Genomic DNA, 16,940 nt, shown 5'->3' on the forward strand with positions numbered 1-16,940 from the left:
CAAGTATTACCATGTGGAACACCTTTGAGAAGTTGTCTGAGTAAAATGGTCTTTAATTGTTTTTTCATAAATTTTAGAAAGTCAGGTAGAATGGAAATGTATCATTGCATCACTACCATACCGTTCTGTTGAAGGTGCTGGCCCTATAAAATAAATAAATAAATAAATAAATATAAACTAAATTCATAGGATGTAGTGTATGTCTAAATTGTAAGGGTTGCGTGAAGAATGATGGTTTTAGAGATACTACGGGGTACATGTTTTCACTGGACAGCAATGCAGCAAAAATGCTTTCGCTGTTTCTCAAGTCATAGATTAAAGCTTGAGACAAAATGCCCCTTAACCCTTTGTCCATTATCAAAATGAACATTGTGGCTCCCAGCAAGGGCATGCAGCATATGTTGAATTCTTGTGACAAAGCCTGCTGATCTGGCTATCAAAGCCCATTGTTTCTGCTTTGTTCTGGCTTCAAATGGAATACCGGTCAATCTGGCAGATCTACAGATGCATAATCACATTCTGCAGTTTGCCAAATGGCTCTGCAGGCAGGTATTCATCTCTGTGTTGTTAAAACTTTATCAGGAATTCTGTTGAAACATGTGCTAGGAAAAAACTAATCGTTGGTCAAGTTCCCCAGGTGAGTCAATCCTCAAGCTTTTGCTTGCCATGGATTTCTGCTGTGATCCAAAAGAAGATTACTGGAATCTGTTTGTCTTGTTATAATGTATCTACCAAAGATTTTTACTGACCAGAAAATGCAACAGCAACAACAGTGCAGTATATTGTAGCCTTGTGATAAAGTAATTGCCTTGGGAGATGTTCCAGACTCATTTATTCAGTGATATTGTTTAAACATGGTATAATCCACAAGACGGCAAACATAACAATAACAACACGAGTCTCTAGAATACATTGTAGATGTTGGATGTAATTGCGAAAGTAGTACAGTATGTTGACATGATGTTTATATTGCTTTAGAAGAGGTAAAACTACAGTAAATGTGTTTGTCACGTTTTTCGGTTTCTTTTCTCACTGAAGAAGTATTTGCATGACAGATTGCGCACAATATTATTATTCTTCTTGATCAGATTGATTTCCTCTGCCAAATATTCATAGCTTCGATTAAATATGTCATCTGATCGTAAACAAATAAATATATTATTATTATTAATAATAATAATGTACATTAACCTTCACACCTTGATGGGTTCAAGATTCTGATTATATATATATATCTATATATATATATATATATATATATATACACACACACACACACACACTGTATATTTCCCTGTCAAAACAACATTAAATAATATCTTTCAATTCTGAAACAGGAAATAAAAATCATAAAATATTCACTTGGAATATTTAGGTTAATATTACATTTTAACAATTTTTTGTACTTTTCTCGATTAACCAAGTATCATATCCTTTATCATTTAGGTGAATATTATTATTTATTATTATTTTTTTTTTTTATGTTCATAGGTGCTAATTTGAAACAATTCATTGAAATTGAATGGACAACCATATTTGACCCAGGCTGAACAGTTGAATTTCATATTCAATTAATGTCTTGAGTAAAAAAAAAACATGTAAAATAGATGGTAAGATTAAATACATGACAAAAATGTACCTGTCTGTTAGAGGTGTGATGACTAGTCGTGGCGTGTTGCCCAGATATTCATAGGAGTAGCAGAATTGTGCATCACAGATATTTGCAAAACAATGCCTCTCCTTCTCATCCCAACGGTGTCTCAGCTGTGAAAGCCACACAAATGCCTGAGAATTCTCCACCTGAAAATCAAGTAAAAAAGTTAGTGGAAAAGTCCCAAATCATATTGTATTAGCCCTCAGTCTAATTATGTCTCTAATAACATGTTGTACCCTAAGTGAATATATTGTGTATGTAGGAGTAATAATATGATATGATACAGTAGGGAAACAGTAGTGTCTCAGTTCTGCGTTAAGGACTCAAATATTTATTAACAAACGGAAAAAAAAACAAGTGCTTTTCTCTGAATAACTGAACTAATATTTACTTGTATAACCACCATTTCTGAGAAGTTCTCTATTGGATTCTCCACTCCACAGCGATAATCTTGTTGGCCTGGAATCAATATCGTACTTGTTTATGAGTGAGTTTGGGTTGTTGTCTTGTTAAAAGAGCCAATTCAAGGGCATTTCCTTTTCGGAACACGGTAAGGCTATGTGACCTTGCCAAGTATTGTGATTTATTCAAACGGATCTATGATCCCTGATATGCTATAAATAGACCCAGTGATGCTTGCTCCATTGTGATTCTCTGTGTACTGTGGCTGGAAATTTCCTGATTTGGGGCTCTGTCGTCTGTGGCCCTGAGACTCGAAAATATGTTTTATTTTATTTTATTTATTTATTGTTTTGCTTAAATCAGTCCATAAAAAATTGTTCCACTTATTCTGAAGATTTGATAATAAGGGGAAAACAACAGTAAGGTCAAACCCTAAACATATTCTAATTTTCCTCTTAACTTGCTACACTTCACCTTCTGTGCAATCATCTTGGCAACCACATCTCTGGCGTGGACGTCGATAGTGCAGATGGTCATGACCTTCTGCCGATCTCCAGGCGAAAGCTGGCCAATCAGCATGGAAATGAGAGTGTTAAGCTGCGACACCTGTTTCTTATAATACTCCTTTAGAGCGCTGTCGTTGCCTTCTTGCAGACGGGCGAAAGCCATTCCCACGTCAGATGTCCACCAGATCTGATTGCAGGTAAGAGCCACCTGATAGCAGACGTTAAAACATTATGACTTTGAGAGAAAACTGTGTTTGATAAAGCTTCCACTTCCGTGTGATTTTAAAACATAGCAACTGAAGGTGAAACATGCAAGTGGGAGATGAGCCAAAAATAGACACAGTTTATATGAACATAATGTATATGTCCATATGCTTCATATGTAAAAATGTTGCTTTTACAACTTTTCTTCATTCCAGGCAAAGTTAATAGCATCCAATCGTGTGCGTTTATATGAGCCTTTTGGGAAGGTAGCCTCAATAAATGCTACCACGTGGTGGCATTTGTCCCTACAAGGTATTTGATTTCCTTCTGGTTCAACATTCAAAGCAAAGATTTGATTGCTGCTAACTGGGGAAAAAATACTTGATTTGTCTCCACACTGTTCACTACGGAAAATGATTGAGAAGAGAGAAAAAAAAAGGTTGTTAGGATTCTGAATTTATTCTCACAATTCTGACTTTATTCTCACAATTCTGACTTTAAAGTGAGAATTCTGACTTCATTCTCAGAATTCTGACTTTCTGACTTCCCCCCACAATTCATAGCTCTATGTCACAAAGTTAGAAGTCTCACTTTAAAGTCAGAATTCTGAGATTAAAGTGAGAATTAGCACTTTAAAATGAGAATTCACTTTAAAGTGAGCATTCTGAGATTAAGTCAGAATTCTCACTGCAAAGACAGAATTCTGAGATTAAAGTCAGAATTCTCACTGTAAAATTAGAATTCTGAGATTAAAGTGAGAATTAGCACTTTAAATTGAACATTCACTTTCACAATTCTCACTTTAAAGTCAGAATTCTGAGATAAAAGTCAGAATTCTGAGATAAAAGTCAGAATTCTCACTTCAAAGACAGTATTCTGAGAACAAAGTGAGAATCCTGCCTTTTCTACACTTTTATTTTTCTCTTCACTGGCCCTAATTCTCTTTCTTATTGAATTCACTTGTGATCTATGAGCATAATTAAGTTCAACGTCACTTTTATTATGAAGCATTTATTTATATCACACTCACACCAACCAATATTTTTGTCAAGCACTTACCATACAAAAGTTAACGCATCTAATGGCTGGAGAATGTCATTTGAGTAACATTCTTGTCATGCAAAAATAAGTCATCTGATGCAAATTTGTATTCATAAATCATGCTTTCCTGAATTAAAAATTGGCCAAAGAAAAGGGCAGAAGTGTTCTTGTTAGTAAGGATGCAAATTAATCACATCATAAAATAGTCGCTAACTCATTCTGTTTTTTAGTGGGGTCACATAATTAACTCAAGAAGCCATTTCTATTTTGAGGTCAGCATTAAAATGGTAAGCGTGATGAGCACTTACTTTCCATGACCATCTTATAGATTAGTCTGAAGGTTACACATCACATGTACAGACATTCACATTATTGTTCTTACATCGATATCACTAAAAACAATGCCGTTAAAAGCCAATATGGGTACAGATAAAAGACAATATAATGCAGCAGGTGTAATTATCTGAAAAGCAATTGGAGTAATTAGACACAAGTTTGGCATTTCTCCAACAAGGTGTCTTGATAAGATGACAACTAGGTGAAGCGCCCTGATTAGGTTTGATGATGACAAAATGTTTCTGATACTTGAAGCGACAATATTTTGCTGTGAAATGGTGACACAGTATTTAGGTTTTACAGTACCCTTTTTTGCACACTTGCTGAAAAAACGTACTTGGTAAAAAAAATAAAAAATAATCAACCACACACAATTATTGAAATAGACTTTACTTACTTTCGAAACTCTTCCCCCGTGTTTAATTATTCACATTTTGTAGGAGATGTTTATATAAAAGCCCTGTGAGTGACTGGCACTCAGTGTAGGGTATACTGTACTGGCTCTCACCCAAAGTCAGCTGGGATTGGTTCCAGCTTCGAAATGGCTGGATGGATGATATTGTATACCTTCCTTTCATTATATTTAATTACCGTATACTTTTTTCATTATTAACATTATAATTTCTTAGGTGTTTGGCTAAGATTTTAGAAGTTGAAGCAAGTCTCAGGTATCTTCTTAATAAAACATCTGTAATATACTTTGGTCCAAAGAAATCAAGAATCAAACATTCGGCACACCTTTCATCCTGTTTTACAGATCTCTTGAAATTAATCTGTTTTGACTGAGTTACTCTCAATCTCATGCAAATAAGCCGTTACTCTCCCCTCTTTTAATTTACATTTTACATTAATAAGCATTGCTATTTCAGCAAAGCTGGGGTTTGTCAAAGGTCCAATGCATTTTAGTAGTCTAAAGTCTTACATTTCTTACTTAGTCTTTAACCTGAAAGAGACTAGAAGTTGCACTGGAGTTTAAGTTTCACCAGTCAAAAAATGCATCATGAATAATAATTATTTTTAAAAACATATTTAAGACAACTGGACAATATACATTTATTTTACAAAAACCGAGACCAAGAAGAGCACTCGGATTGTCACCCAATATATCTGCTCCCTAATGGTGCTAAAGCGAACGAATCCCAATTGGATTTGAAATTTCTGCTTCTACTACAGAAACGTTTTTCTTTTTAGTTTAAAATGGCTTACCTGATATAGAATCCTGCGGCGTATTGTGGCCAAAGGTAGAATCCTGGTTGGTTATTTAACTTTAGGTGCTGTAAAAGGTAAATCCTTGTTGTGGCAGATGTCACATGCTAAACTAGCACGCTAGCTGGTGAGATGGTCCCTTAGTTTGTTTTGCCGTGAGAGGCGGTGGCAAAGTAACGACATATGTCACACATTACATCCTTACATTGCTATGATTACTTCTTCTTAATCTTCTTCCATTCCTTCTACTTTCTTTGGGCGGTTGGCAAATACCTTTTGTGCATTAAACCACCTTCTGAAATGTAGCACGCGTGACCATTCATTCACTGTCATCAACAAGATTAGGGAATGGGGATTTTGGCTTTGAGTCCGAGCTCTGATTTTAATATATAGAAGTTGAAGCTGAGTATAAGATGCAGGAACAGCCAAACTATGAAAAAAAGTGTGACTTTATAGTCCCAAAAATACGGTACGACCCTTGTTGTACTGCTTACCCTACTTATGACTAAGCAATATTAGACGATACATTTTGCTAGCAATCCTTCTGATTCCTGTTAGATGCAAGGTATTAAGTAATTTTCATCATAAAATGAGGTCATCAACCATAACCTTATTATCTAATCAGATCTACATAACACTTTGCGGGATAAAAAAAATACCTTTCTGACATTGTCAAGCAAAACATATTTCCGTAAAAGTAGAATGCTTGACACAACATTAATATTGTATCCCATTAGATTGTGCAGGTGTTACTAATTTTGTCAGTGTCGTTTCACTTGGTCATTTTACCTGAGCTGGATAATCAAACAACCATTGCTCTCTCGGTTTATCCTCATAGGTGGTGACTGACTCGGTCATCTCATGACGAACAGTGGAGCGCATGGTGTCCAGAACCTGGTTCAACCAGACCTCCACCTTATACAACACAAACACAAGAAAAACCCTTTTGAATGGCCCGGCTTTCAGAATAATCACTCATAAAATTTGAACATATAAGTCAAAATAACAGAAAACTCTTAAACATATACCAAATGAATTATATGTTTCCATTTTACTAAACACAACATGCACACAGGAAAGGTCGGAAAAAGTATGTGAACCTTTGTATTTAATGCATTTGCTCCCAAAAACATATAAAATAGTTATATTTTAAATATTGCCATGGTCCCAAAAAAGTTTTTATACGTTGTTTTTATGTTTGTTTGTTTTTGTTTTTTATGAGCATACAGAAATCTTTGATGCAGCCTCTGACCTGAAGAGGTCGCTTAAAGCAATGGTAGTTATTATGAAAAACGGCCAGCAGGTGGCAGCAGAGTATAAGAGCTCAACCAGGGCCATGTTGCAACAAGCTCTTTTCCCCAGTGTTTTGAACAGGTTTATGAATAATGATGAAATTCAGCTATATACCAATGCCAACAATACTTGTTTTTCCTAATCAAAGAAGAGACTTTAATCTTGCTTTTGGTAGGTTCCGATTTTTATAGCAATAGAACACAATATTCTGTGGGCTTTGCAAAATCAGTCAAAATCCAGTAAAACAGTCAGGAGTAACCAGGTTGCTTCAGTGAAAATGGCTGGGAGTAAATGAGTTAATAACTGAGCCTCCTTTCACAGTAATAACATTGACCAAACATTTGCTGTAGTACAACGGTCAGGAAGAATTGTTGACGATTTGGGGATGTCAGGTGTAAATCTCTCGGGTTGAGTTGCCTCTATCTGGACTATTTCAGAAGGCACATTTTTTTCTGTTGGAGCCATTCACTTGATACTCTTATGTCCTTTGGGTTGTTGTTTTGTTGCATCGACCATTTTCTGTTAAGCTTCAATTGGCAGATACTTGATAATTGATAATTCTTTATTTTCCATCAAATGACAACAGACCCTGTGGTAGCGAGGCAGCCCCAAACCACCAAGCTCCTCCATCATGCTTTACAGGTGTGATGAGGTTCTTATATACTAGGTGTGTTGTAACTTGTTCTTGCTCCACACTGGTGGGTATTCCTTTCAAATAACTAAACTTTGGTTACCTCCATTCACACACAAGTGCACCATAAGACAAGGCTTTAAGGGAAATTGTTATGACCTTATGCAGTTTCATGCAACTCTTAATTTTACGTAGGTACTCCAAGAGCACTCAAACCAGTGGGTTTTTTTTCAGGGAAAGGCATGTGTAACCAACACCTCTATTCTTGTGACATTGATTGACATCTAGTGGCACAAAAATGACCTCAACACAAATCAATAGCGCACTCGTTTTTTACAGTACAGTGCATTTTTATTTTAACTCAATTTTATGAATTATTATGAAATTACTGTATCAATGACTAAAGGATGGAGCCATATTTCTATTATATTTTAGTTGAACATGTTTCCACTTTTGTCAACAAGAGTATGTAAACTTAGATTTTTTTTTTATAAATACATTTATTGTTCATTTAGAACAGATATAAAATGTGTGATTAATCATGAGTTAACTATTGAAGTCATGCGATTAATTAGGATTAAAACATTTAATCGCCTGACACCCCTAATATATACAGTATATAATGTATATAATTTCACTTAATTGTATTTGTTTGATATTTTTCATTATTATTTTATTTAATAAAATTTCATTTTAAAACAAAATTTAATGTCTGTACTTACAAACAATTTGACTTACAAACAGTCTCTCAGATTAGTTTCTTCATGTTAAAGATTAGATAGCTCTTAATTTGAAAATAAAAATGCACTGAGCTGTCACCAACATCTTACAAATGCAATGATGCCATCCAGTTGCAGAAAAATGGCCAACACAAATCAATATCACACTAGTTTTTTTTTTTACAGTACAGTACATTGTACATCTTGTACATTCACAACAGATATAACATTTGTAAGTAATCGTGAGTTAATTATTGAAGTAATGCGATTAATTACGATTAAAAAATGTCATCACCTGACACCCCTAATTTACAGTATATATATACATATATATATATATATACACATACATGTGTGTGCGTGTGTCTTTAATCGTGATTGTGTGTGTGTCTCTGATCGTTATTTTATTCAGTCACAGCTACGGCGATTTTGTAGTAATTGCTTAATCAAATTTTAATTCAGCCTAAAAGCAGTTTACAAGGCATGAAAACAACATCAGAAGTCAATTTTACCTGTCCTGAGCAGTCACAGGACTGATTAAAAGGGACATACTCCTCCTCTTTGCTATACATGCCCAGACCAGTCTCAGAAGGATTCCCCTTTTCATCTGCTTCGAATCGCAGTTTAGCCATGTTGTCAAATAGTTTAGACAGATGCCTTTGGACCTGTGAAAATACAGACAAAGTAAGCCGAGCTTTAAGATACAAACAAGCAGTTAAGTTATCTGCTATTTTATGCAAACGTTTTATTATAGTTTTTGACTAGAAAGGCATATTGTGCTGCTTGTGTTCTCTTAGACAGATTGAATGGAAAATACTGTTGAACAGAGTTTAATTTCTTCTGGACAGGATTGGGTAGCAAAACTGTCTTGACGGTGGAGACCGGCAGCTGCAAAACCATGAGCAACATCCCCTCAGCATGGAAGCTCGGGGTACTACAACAAGCTGACTGCGAGAACGTTGCTGACAAACTGTCCTGGGATAAAAGCTAAACCAATTGAGAATTATTGTAGAAAAGGAATGTCGATGCCAGGTGCATAAAGGATACAGATACAACAAGAGTACACTTCAGAAAAATGGCACTTTACTTTATTCAATGTGCAATAACCTTATTTATTTAATGATTGAATTTTGTGTGTGTTAATCAATTTAAATGTTAAAAAATTTTGCGCTTCCTGTCTGCATGCCTATCTGTTCTCATTGCTGCTGGAAACGTAAATTTCTCAGAGGGAGTCATCCCAAAGGGATCAATAAAGTCAATACCGCAATTCTCCTCTTTGGTTTTCCTCTTTGCCCCGTACAGGGTGGCTCCAATTCCAGCATCCTTCATCTGACATATCCAGTGTCCCTCCTCTGTCCAAACCATTAATCTGGCTCTCTAGTTGTCCCTTAAGTGAGCTTGTTCCGGATTTCTTCCAACCTCATCACTCCTAAATACAGTAGAATCTCAGCATATTCAACTTTGTCAACAACTCTTGTCTTTTGATCATTGCTGCCGTATCCAAGCCATATCACATGGCTGGTTTTAGTGTTGTGTCTCAGATCACCACTGACTCTTTCTCTAGCCATTCCATCCTGCCTGTATGCTCTTTTTTTTTTATACCTTTTCTTCCACACTCCCCATTGCTCTGAATAGTTAACAGACCTCCTGCACCTCCACTTTGCCCCTTACCATTCCCCTGGCTTCCCTTGCCTGGTCACCTGACACCACTTCCTAATCTATGGGGTGACAGGAAATTTTGGTGGTCTATCCAAGTGTGGGGGGAGCTGTAGTGTCGTATGGCCTCCTGGTGTTTGCATAAAGGAAGACAATGTTTTAATGTCCAAACTGACATACCGATGAAAAGTGAGCAGCACAGTGTATAGACTGCAGTGACTAAAACGATGATGATGAGAGCATATGGGTGCAGGTTCTGTAACCTGGCAACAGCTACATGAATTGTATCACAAGCTGCACCTCTGTAGCAGATGGTGGAATGTACATAGTGACAATGACGGAAGAGAATTAAATTGGCGGATGATATGAACATATTCCCAGTTCAACAGTTCAATGTCCAGAATGCAGAGATGTTCCTTCCACCACCTCTCGCTAACAAAAAAGAACAACCATAATGCCATTTCCTTCTTTTGACTGCTTTGAGTCAAAAGTCTCTCTGTCTGTACCGTCAGGTAGCAACACACTAATGTCAGCGAAGTCTGCGTGCAGTCACGTCTCAGTCAAGCCTGAGATGCTGCAATCACAGTACTCTCACTGCGTTCTCAATGTGCCAAGAATCTGCATTGTACTTCCCCTCTTTTGCCCTAAAGAACACGATATCCATGATTTCTAAAAAAATTGAAAGGTTAACTTGTCAGACCACATCACACTTTTCCACTTTGCATCAGTCGTGGTGATATCCTTTACAAAATGATGCCAGTTTTTAATGCAGTACCACCCGAAGGATTGAGGCACAGGCATTAAATGTTGGTTTTTGGCCTTGCCGCTTACGTGCAAGGATTTTTCCAGATTTTCTTAATGTTTTATGTATGTTTAATGTTTTATATTATGGACCGTACATGATGAAATCCCTGAATTTCTGGCAATTTTACATGAAGAAATGTTGTAGTATTTGTTCACAAAGTGGTAAACCTTGCTCCATCTGTGCTTGTGAACAACTGAGCCTTTTGGGGATGCTTCGTACATACCCAATCATAACACTTATCCGTTTCAAATTATTCCCTTGTGGAATGTTTGAAACTAGGGGTGTCAAAATGAGTGTGTTACTTTTGAGTTAATTTAAAGTTCCTTTAATGCCACAAAAAATTTTAACGTGCGATTAATGACCGCCTCTTTAATAAAAAAAATAAAATAAAATTATAGTAATGTATATATTTGTGGAAATTATGCCATTTAGTGGCAGAAAAATTACCTCAATACAAATCAATATCACATTTGTTGTGTACAGTACATCTATTTAATTTTAACTAAATTTTATGAATTATTATGAAATTGCTGTATCAACGACTAAAAAATGCAGCCATATTTCTATTTAAAAAAAAATCCACTTTCATGTTAACAAGAGTATGAAAACTTTATTGTAGATTTTATTGTACATTTAGAACAAAAATACAATTTGTGATTAATCGTGTGTTAACTATTAAAGTCATGCGATTAATTCCGATTAAAAAAAAATAATCGCCTCAAACAGGTGTTATTTTATGATCATTGAGCAATTTTTCTAGTATTCTGTTTTCCCCGTCCTAGCTTTTTTGGAATATGTTTCAGGCATGAAATGCAAACAGAGAGAATGTTTGCAAAAAGTGAATAATATTAATCAGTTTGAACAAAAAATACCTTGTATTTTTAGTGTATTCTATTGAAAATAGGTTGAATAGGATTTGCAAATTATTGTATTTGTTTTATTTGTGTTTTATACAATGTCTTCAATGGAATTGAGGTTTGTAGTAATGAAAGCAACTTTTACATTAGAGCTTAACTTTTTACACTGTGATAACCTGCATGATTGTCTCATAATGTCACTAAGCTCAGTCATAAATCTTAAAGGCTGCAGTGAACCATTTTTTCCTCCCTGAAAACTTGCATAAACCACAAAGTTTGCTATGCTGCTATTACTATTACTTGGAACAGACTGAACTGCATAAACAAATAATTACTTTCAGAAGAAATAAAATGGAGCCACCTGGTGTGGGTTGGTCCCATTAGAAAGAATGTCTAAGAGATCGGCTGAAGAGATGAAGTAAAAGCGAGGGAAGGCCAATCGCTTGATGTCCAGATACTCTGCCAAAGCTTTTTCACACAGGGCCAGCCTGTAAAGGCAAACACAATGAAACAACACAGAGTGAGCATATTTGTGCATGCACCTGTGAACCTGATTCACACTGCGCATTTTAACAGATAAAACAAGGAAGACACAACCATTCATATTGGCTTATTCCTCACCTGCACTGGATGTTCTCCAGTTTGTCGAACAGACCAGGTTTATTGGTGGCCTCTACAACATTGGGCGTTTGATGCACTGAGTTAGCCAACACTTTGAAATCGGCATCAATCCCTTCGAAGCGCTTAGAGTCCTGCAGAAAATTCCACAAGGGAGTACAGCCAGGGGATTTAGCTTTCCACATGAGAGAGGGAGAATTAAAGGTATAATAATAAACATCTGGGTAGAGGCTCAGCCTTGACATCATGGGAGCAATTAAAAAGCCAAGTCACCCCGGCTCTAAAACAAGCAATGTTTGCCAATTAATGTATTCTTGGTTGAAAAACACAAGAATCACTTTATCTGGGTTTAAATGACAAAATACTAATGTGATAGAGCTTTGGTAATTCACTCATGCAACATAAAGATACTTGCTGTTGAATAACCTATGCAAAGTGAAGAGTAACCTCATAGTAACCTCAGGCAGCTGTGAGCGAATGTCTTCTGAGCCAATGAAGATGCTCTCCAGGTGACTCCATGTCCGTTGCACCTCGAACCAGATGGAGATGACAGAGTCGGCCACAGACAGCTTACTCTGCCAAGATGACACTTCATCCAAGAAGTGGGCAATGTACTTGGAAGAAATGAGGTTCTGCAGCTGGACCTGATTGTCTTCCAGTGTCTCGATAAGCTCCCCGTCTGAACGCAGCAGGGGGATTTGGGTACGATGGTGGGGCTCGTATTGGAACTGCATACCTGGAACAGATCACGGGGCATGTCAAATAGATATACTTTGGAAAGAGGCTAAAACAACCATAGTAGAAGTTTAGGATGGACCTGCCCACGTGGAGTTTAGCTCCAAAATAACTTTCTCCATTCCCATTTCTTTGACAGCCTTGTCGACGATCCCTCTCACCTCCTCCTCAAAACAGTGCAGGTTAAGTTGGAGCAGATCAGCCAGAGTAGTATCCTGCACATAAAACCAAGTACCCATAAATTGCTAATCCAAAATTCCAATGCCACAAAGACCGAACAATTTGAAAACATATTTACGGGAAAAATATTCCCAAGACATTGCACAAACGTTTTGCTTTGTGTTGACTCAACAACAGAAAGATTTGGAAAACTGTTTTGCTTTGTGTTGACTCAACAACAGAAAAATTTGGATGCAGAAAGAATATACAATATATACACTATTCAAAGCAGTGACTGTGCCATGCCATCTATAAATGATGCAAAAAGATTTGAATGTCAACTTTTTCACTTTTCTAAATAATACTTTGAACCTGTTTTATCCTTGTGTAAAATAATGAGGTGTGTGGTGCAACTACGATGTAACTTTTTTTCTACACCCAACCTCCACATCATTATCCTCATTAACAAGTTATACAATGCAACTGAAACTGCTTTACATAGATTAAATGTGACCCTGCCCTCCACTTTTCCACAGGGGCACAGTCACGCACATGCAAATGCACACCAAATAATCCAAGACTAACTTTCGTTCATTGAACTCGTTCATATTTTGGGCGAACGTGAACTGAACGCAGTACATTTTTGCTTCCAAAAAAAGTTCATTCTAAGGCTTTGAATGCAGTTTTGCAGTTTTTCTAGGTGGCCAGGTTTTCTCGTAAGAAAACCAGAGTAAAGACACCATGAACTGGCCTTAATTAGGCAGGAAATGCCATCATCTGGCAACCCAGCAGCGACGAATGGTTGCAAGGCATATACGTCATCACAAAGTGATAGCTTGCCTGATGTAACTAGCGCTAATGCTAAAAGTGAAGGGAGGATCCCATTCAAATGCTAACAGGAAATTGGCATCATCTTCGGGAGTGCTATTCCTTCAGATAACGGATATTCACACTAAAACGCTTTGGAAACACATACACACAGGTAAGATAACACTACTCAAAGACACATTTTTTCCCCAAGATGTGAAAAACTATTTGTATTAACAGAGCTCAAATGTGACCTTCTTCCATCCCATTGTACTCCATGCATGCACGGCACCACACTGCCCCTAAGAGGTTAACATGTGCAGGAACCATCTGTCTATTTTTTGTTTTTTTATTTAAAAATTGTCAAGTCATGCATTATTTATTTTAGTGTACAGTATTCTTACATTACTTTTGTACTAATTTCATCTCTCATTGTTCTTTTAAGCTATATTTAAAGTATAACTAAAATAAATAAATAACTGAACTAGTTTATTTTTGGATAAATGAACTTAGTTTTAAAAAAAAGTTAATTGTGAACTATGAACTGAACTGGTTAATTTTAAAATCTGTGATCTTAACTTTGAACTAGTTAGTGTAGAAAATGAACTTTCCAAACCAATCCAAGTACCAGTCAGTATCTGGTGTGACAACAGTTTGCTTCACACAGTACACCTCCTTCACTTAGAGATGATGAGTTATGCCATTGAACTTCAACCATCACCTCAACCACAAACTGAAGAAACACACAGAGGACAGACGCAACACTCCTGATGGAACACATGACAAAGGACAATGAACCGAGAACAGAAGCCAAGAAATAAACACAAACACAATGGCGACAACAAGGCATACCTGGACAAGACACAAGTGGCTGGAGAGAGCTGATTGGCTGACAAATGAAGCAGGACTGACAAAACCATGTAGAAACAACTACATGTTAAGCAAACAGGGAAGGCACGGACAGAAGAGAAAAACACTCAGGATAATAATGTTTAGCATCTTTACAATTTCCGCAAATACACATTTTCGGCACTGCTAGTGGAGCATGGATGTAAACATTACATTATATTACAATGCACACAAAAACAGTGTACATTCCTTGAAAAAAAAAATACCAGATATTTTGAATACTGTATTGGTATAGTTTCATTGTAGTTTATCGAATGAAAAGAGTGTCTTTAAAGAACATCATCATTGATCGTAAAAAAGAATTAATTCCAAACCTGGTCCATGGTGAAACGAACTCCAGTCGCAGCCATTAACTGATGCCAGTGTCTGACTCGTATAGCTGGGTTCTGCAGCTCTGCCACTGCCCGCAGGGAAACGAGGAGGTTCTTCACCCTGCTGTCCAAACCTGTGAAGGCCTCCCACGCTCTCATCTACAAGTGTCACCAGAAAGCAATACGAGCCTGTAATATTCTACTTTGGTTTTGTTTATCCAAATAAAACGGAAAAACCCTCCAGGTAAAGGCCTATAGCTTAATTCAGCTAATAGTAGCTCCATGAGTAACAAGACAACAAATGTGGTTGTCTATTGATTATCTGTTGTGAAGGGCAAGAAAACAACCTTTTATTTCTGGTGAAGTTGTATCATTGAAGTTACAGAGTGCAAAACAATGAGGGAACATTTAGTAGCTTCAATTGATATGTCGTGCCTTATTTAGCCTACACTAGTGTTTCTTCTTTCATAACGTTTTACATGAGTGACTTTGGTGATGAGTGGCATCTTGCTGGGTGGTGAAGCATGTGATTAACACGTCTGCCTCATAGTCAAAGGACTTCTCAAAATCCAGCAGAAAGCCGGATGATTCAAACATTTTTCTGTTTTTCTAAGCAGCAATTTCAGCTTAACTCTTCACTCCCAGCCATTTGCACTGAAGCAACCCCCTTCACCCCCGGCTGTTTTACTGGATTTTGACTGATTTAGCCACCATGTACAAAGTGCTCCATTGGCTACACATTGGTTCCTCTTTGGGTAGCCTGGAGCATGCTCGATCCTTTTTTTTTCCTCTTCTCGTTGTGGCAGCTGGTCCACAACAGCTGTCAATCATTGTTAAAGTGTGGCGTTTGCCTTTTAATCAAAGTGGCAGACATGTTTTTTTATGCTGCCAAAATGGCTGCGCTTACGCCCATTTTGGGATGTGTGACATCAACATCCAGATCTCTATTGCATGTAGTTTTCCCTATTAATTATTTCACACATTCATTCATTGATCTATAATGTGTCAGTAATATTTGAAAAATGTTCCAATATTTTTGGTGTGATCCTGATAACTTAATTAAATATGTATACTGTAGTATCAAAATATATTTGTAAATAATAAATACTATGGAATACTTTTACAATTCAGATTATGTATTTCACAGATTGAAAAAAAAAATCAACATATTGCAATGTTACGTGTAGTCGTTGATCCAGAAGAAATGGAAACCTATTTGGTAACTGGTCATTGTAAGTACTGTGGGACTGGAAATTGGTCACCTTTACATGCTAAGTAGGATATTATAGTAGCCTTACATGCTAGTATGATATCCTACCTGAGACTATACTATAGTCTCATGTCCATTTGTTCGTAGCAGCTACACTACAGAGAAATGGAAGTCATTTCTGCTAGTCCCCTATTTTCCCACCTTTAAGTTACATTACCCATAAGATTAGTCTCACAGTGTTATCGCCCCTCTCTATTGCCTCACCTCCTTATCCAACCCTCGAATATCTTTTGAGAAGCGTTTGCACTCCAACTCCATGTCCTCCACATGAATCTCCCTCCAGGGAATCATTTTCCATTCCGCCATGCTGGAATCCACCACAGTGATCATGTCCCACAGCTCCTTCAACAGGCCCACCTCACGCCTCAGGGATGAACGACAGGAGATAAAGTGAATCCAACCATATTCAGAGTGTGAATATAAATAAGGGTCACTGATTTAATTGCTCATTAGTGCCACATTTGACTCAGAATTGTGCTTTCTATCCTCCTTAGGGTCTTTTACCTGCACTGGCAAAGCTGTTTGTATTCAGAGACGGTCACCTCAAACAAGCTGGCGGATTCCACCAGGGAGGCCATCACTGCCTCCTGTTCCTGGATCTGCCAGTGAAATGTGTCCAACATCTGGTGAGGATTCTTGCTGTCAAATCTGAATGAATGCAAACAGATTCATATTAACCCTGGTTCAGGTCTTGTTTTGATAATAACGTCCTGTATGACTGCCAATCCAGGAATTGTGTGCAAGCATAACAAGACCGAGTTTCCTCATCACGAATTGCAAACTACAATTAAATATGACTTCCAAGACATAAATGGGATGTA

At 37.1% G+C, this 16,940-nt stretch overlaps 1 protein-coding gene across 4 annotated transcripts in view; it reads right to left on the bottom strand.

The window, feature by feature from the left end:
• dnah9 (dynein, axonemal, heavy chain 9) overlaps window positions 1–16,940 on the bottom strand; it is a 180,119-nt gene that overhangs the window by 138,143 nt on the left and 25,036 nt on the right. For 3 of the 4 annotated variants that reach the window (XM_086064347.1, XM_086064346.1, XM_086064348.1), the window contains exons 22-32: window positions 16,624–16,767; window positions 16,324–16,483; window positions 14,853–15,008; window positions 12,746–12,878; window positions 12,387–12,664; window positions 11,932–12,062; window positions 11,672–11,798; window positions 8,505–8,657; window positions 6,139–6,264; window positions 2,531–2,770; window positions 1,640–1,800 (exon numbers count right to left, since the gene is read on the bottom strand). In XM_086064347.1, coding sequence (XP_085920473.1) covers window positions 1,640–1,800; window positions 2,531–2,770; window positions 6,139–6,264; window positions 8,505–8,657; window positions 11,672–11,798; window positions 11,932–12,062; window positions 12,387–12,664; window positions 12,746–12,878; window positions 14,853–15,008; window positions 16,324–16,483; window positions 16,624–16,767 — 1,809 coding nt within the window. Of the gene's footprint in view, window positions 1–1,639; window positions 1,801–2,530; window positions 2,771–6,138; window positions 6,265–8,504; window positions 8,658–11,671; window positions 11,799–11,931; window positions 12,063–12,386; window positions 12,665–12,745; window positions 12,879–14,852; window positions 15,009–16,323; window positions 16,484–16,623; window positions 16,768–16,940 lie in introns of those variants that run through there. The other variant, XM_086064349.1, reaches the window with a different exon arrangement.

The sequence above is a fragment of the Leptonotus elevatus genome, chromosome 20, assembly GCF_054856555.1.
Source record: "Leptonotus elevatus isolate MCC_2025b chromosome 20, RoL_Lele_1.0, whole genome shotgun sequence".
Classification (NCBI taxonomy): Eukaryota; Metazoa; Chordata; class Actinopteri; order Syngnathiformes; family Syngnathidae; genus Leptonotus; species Leptonotus elevatus.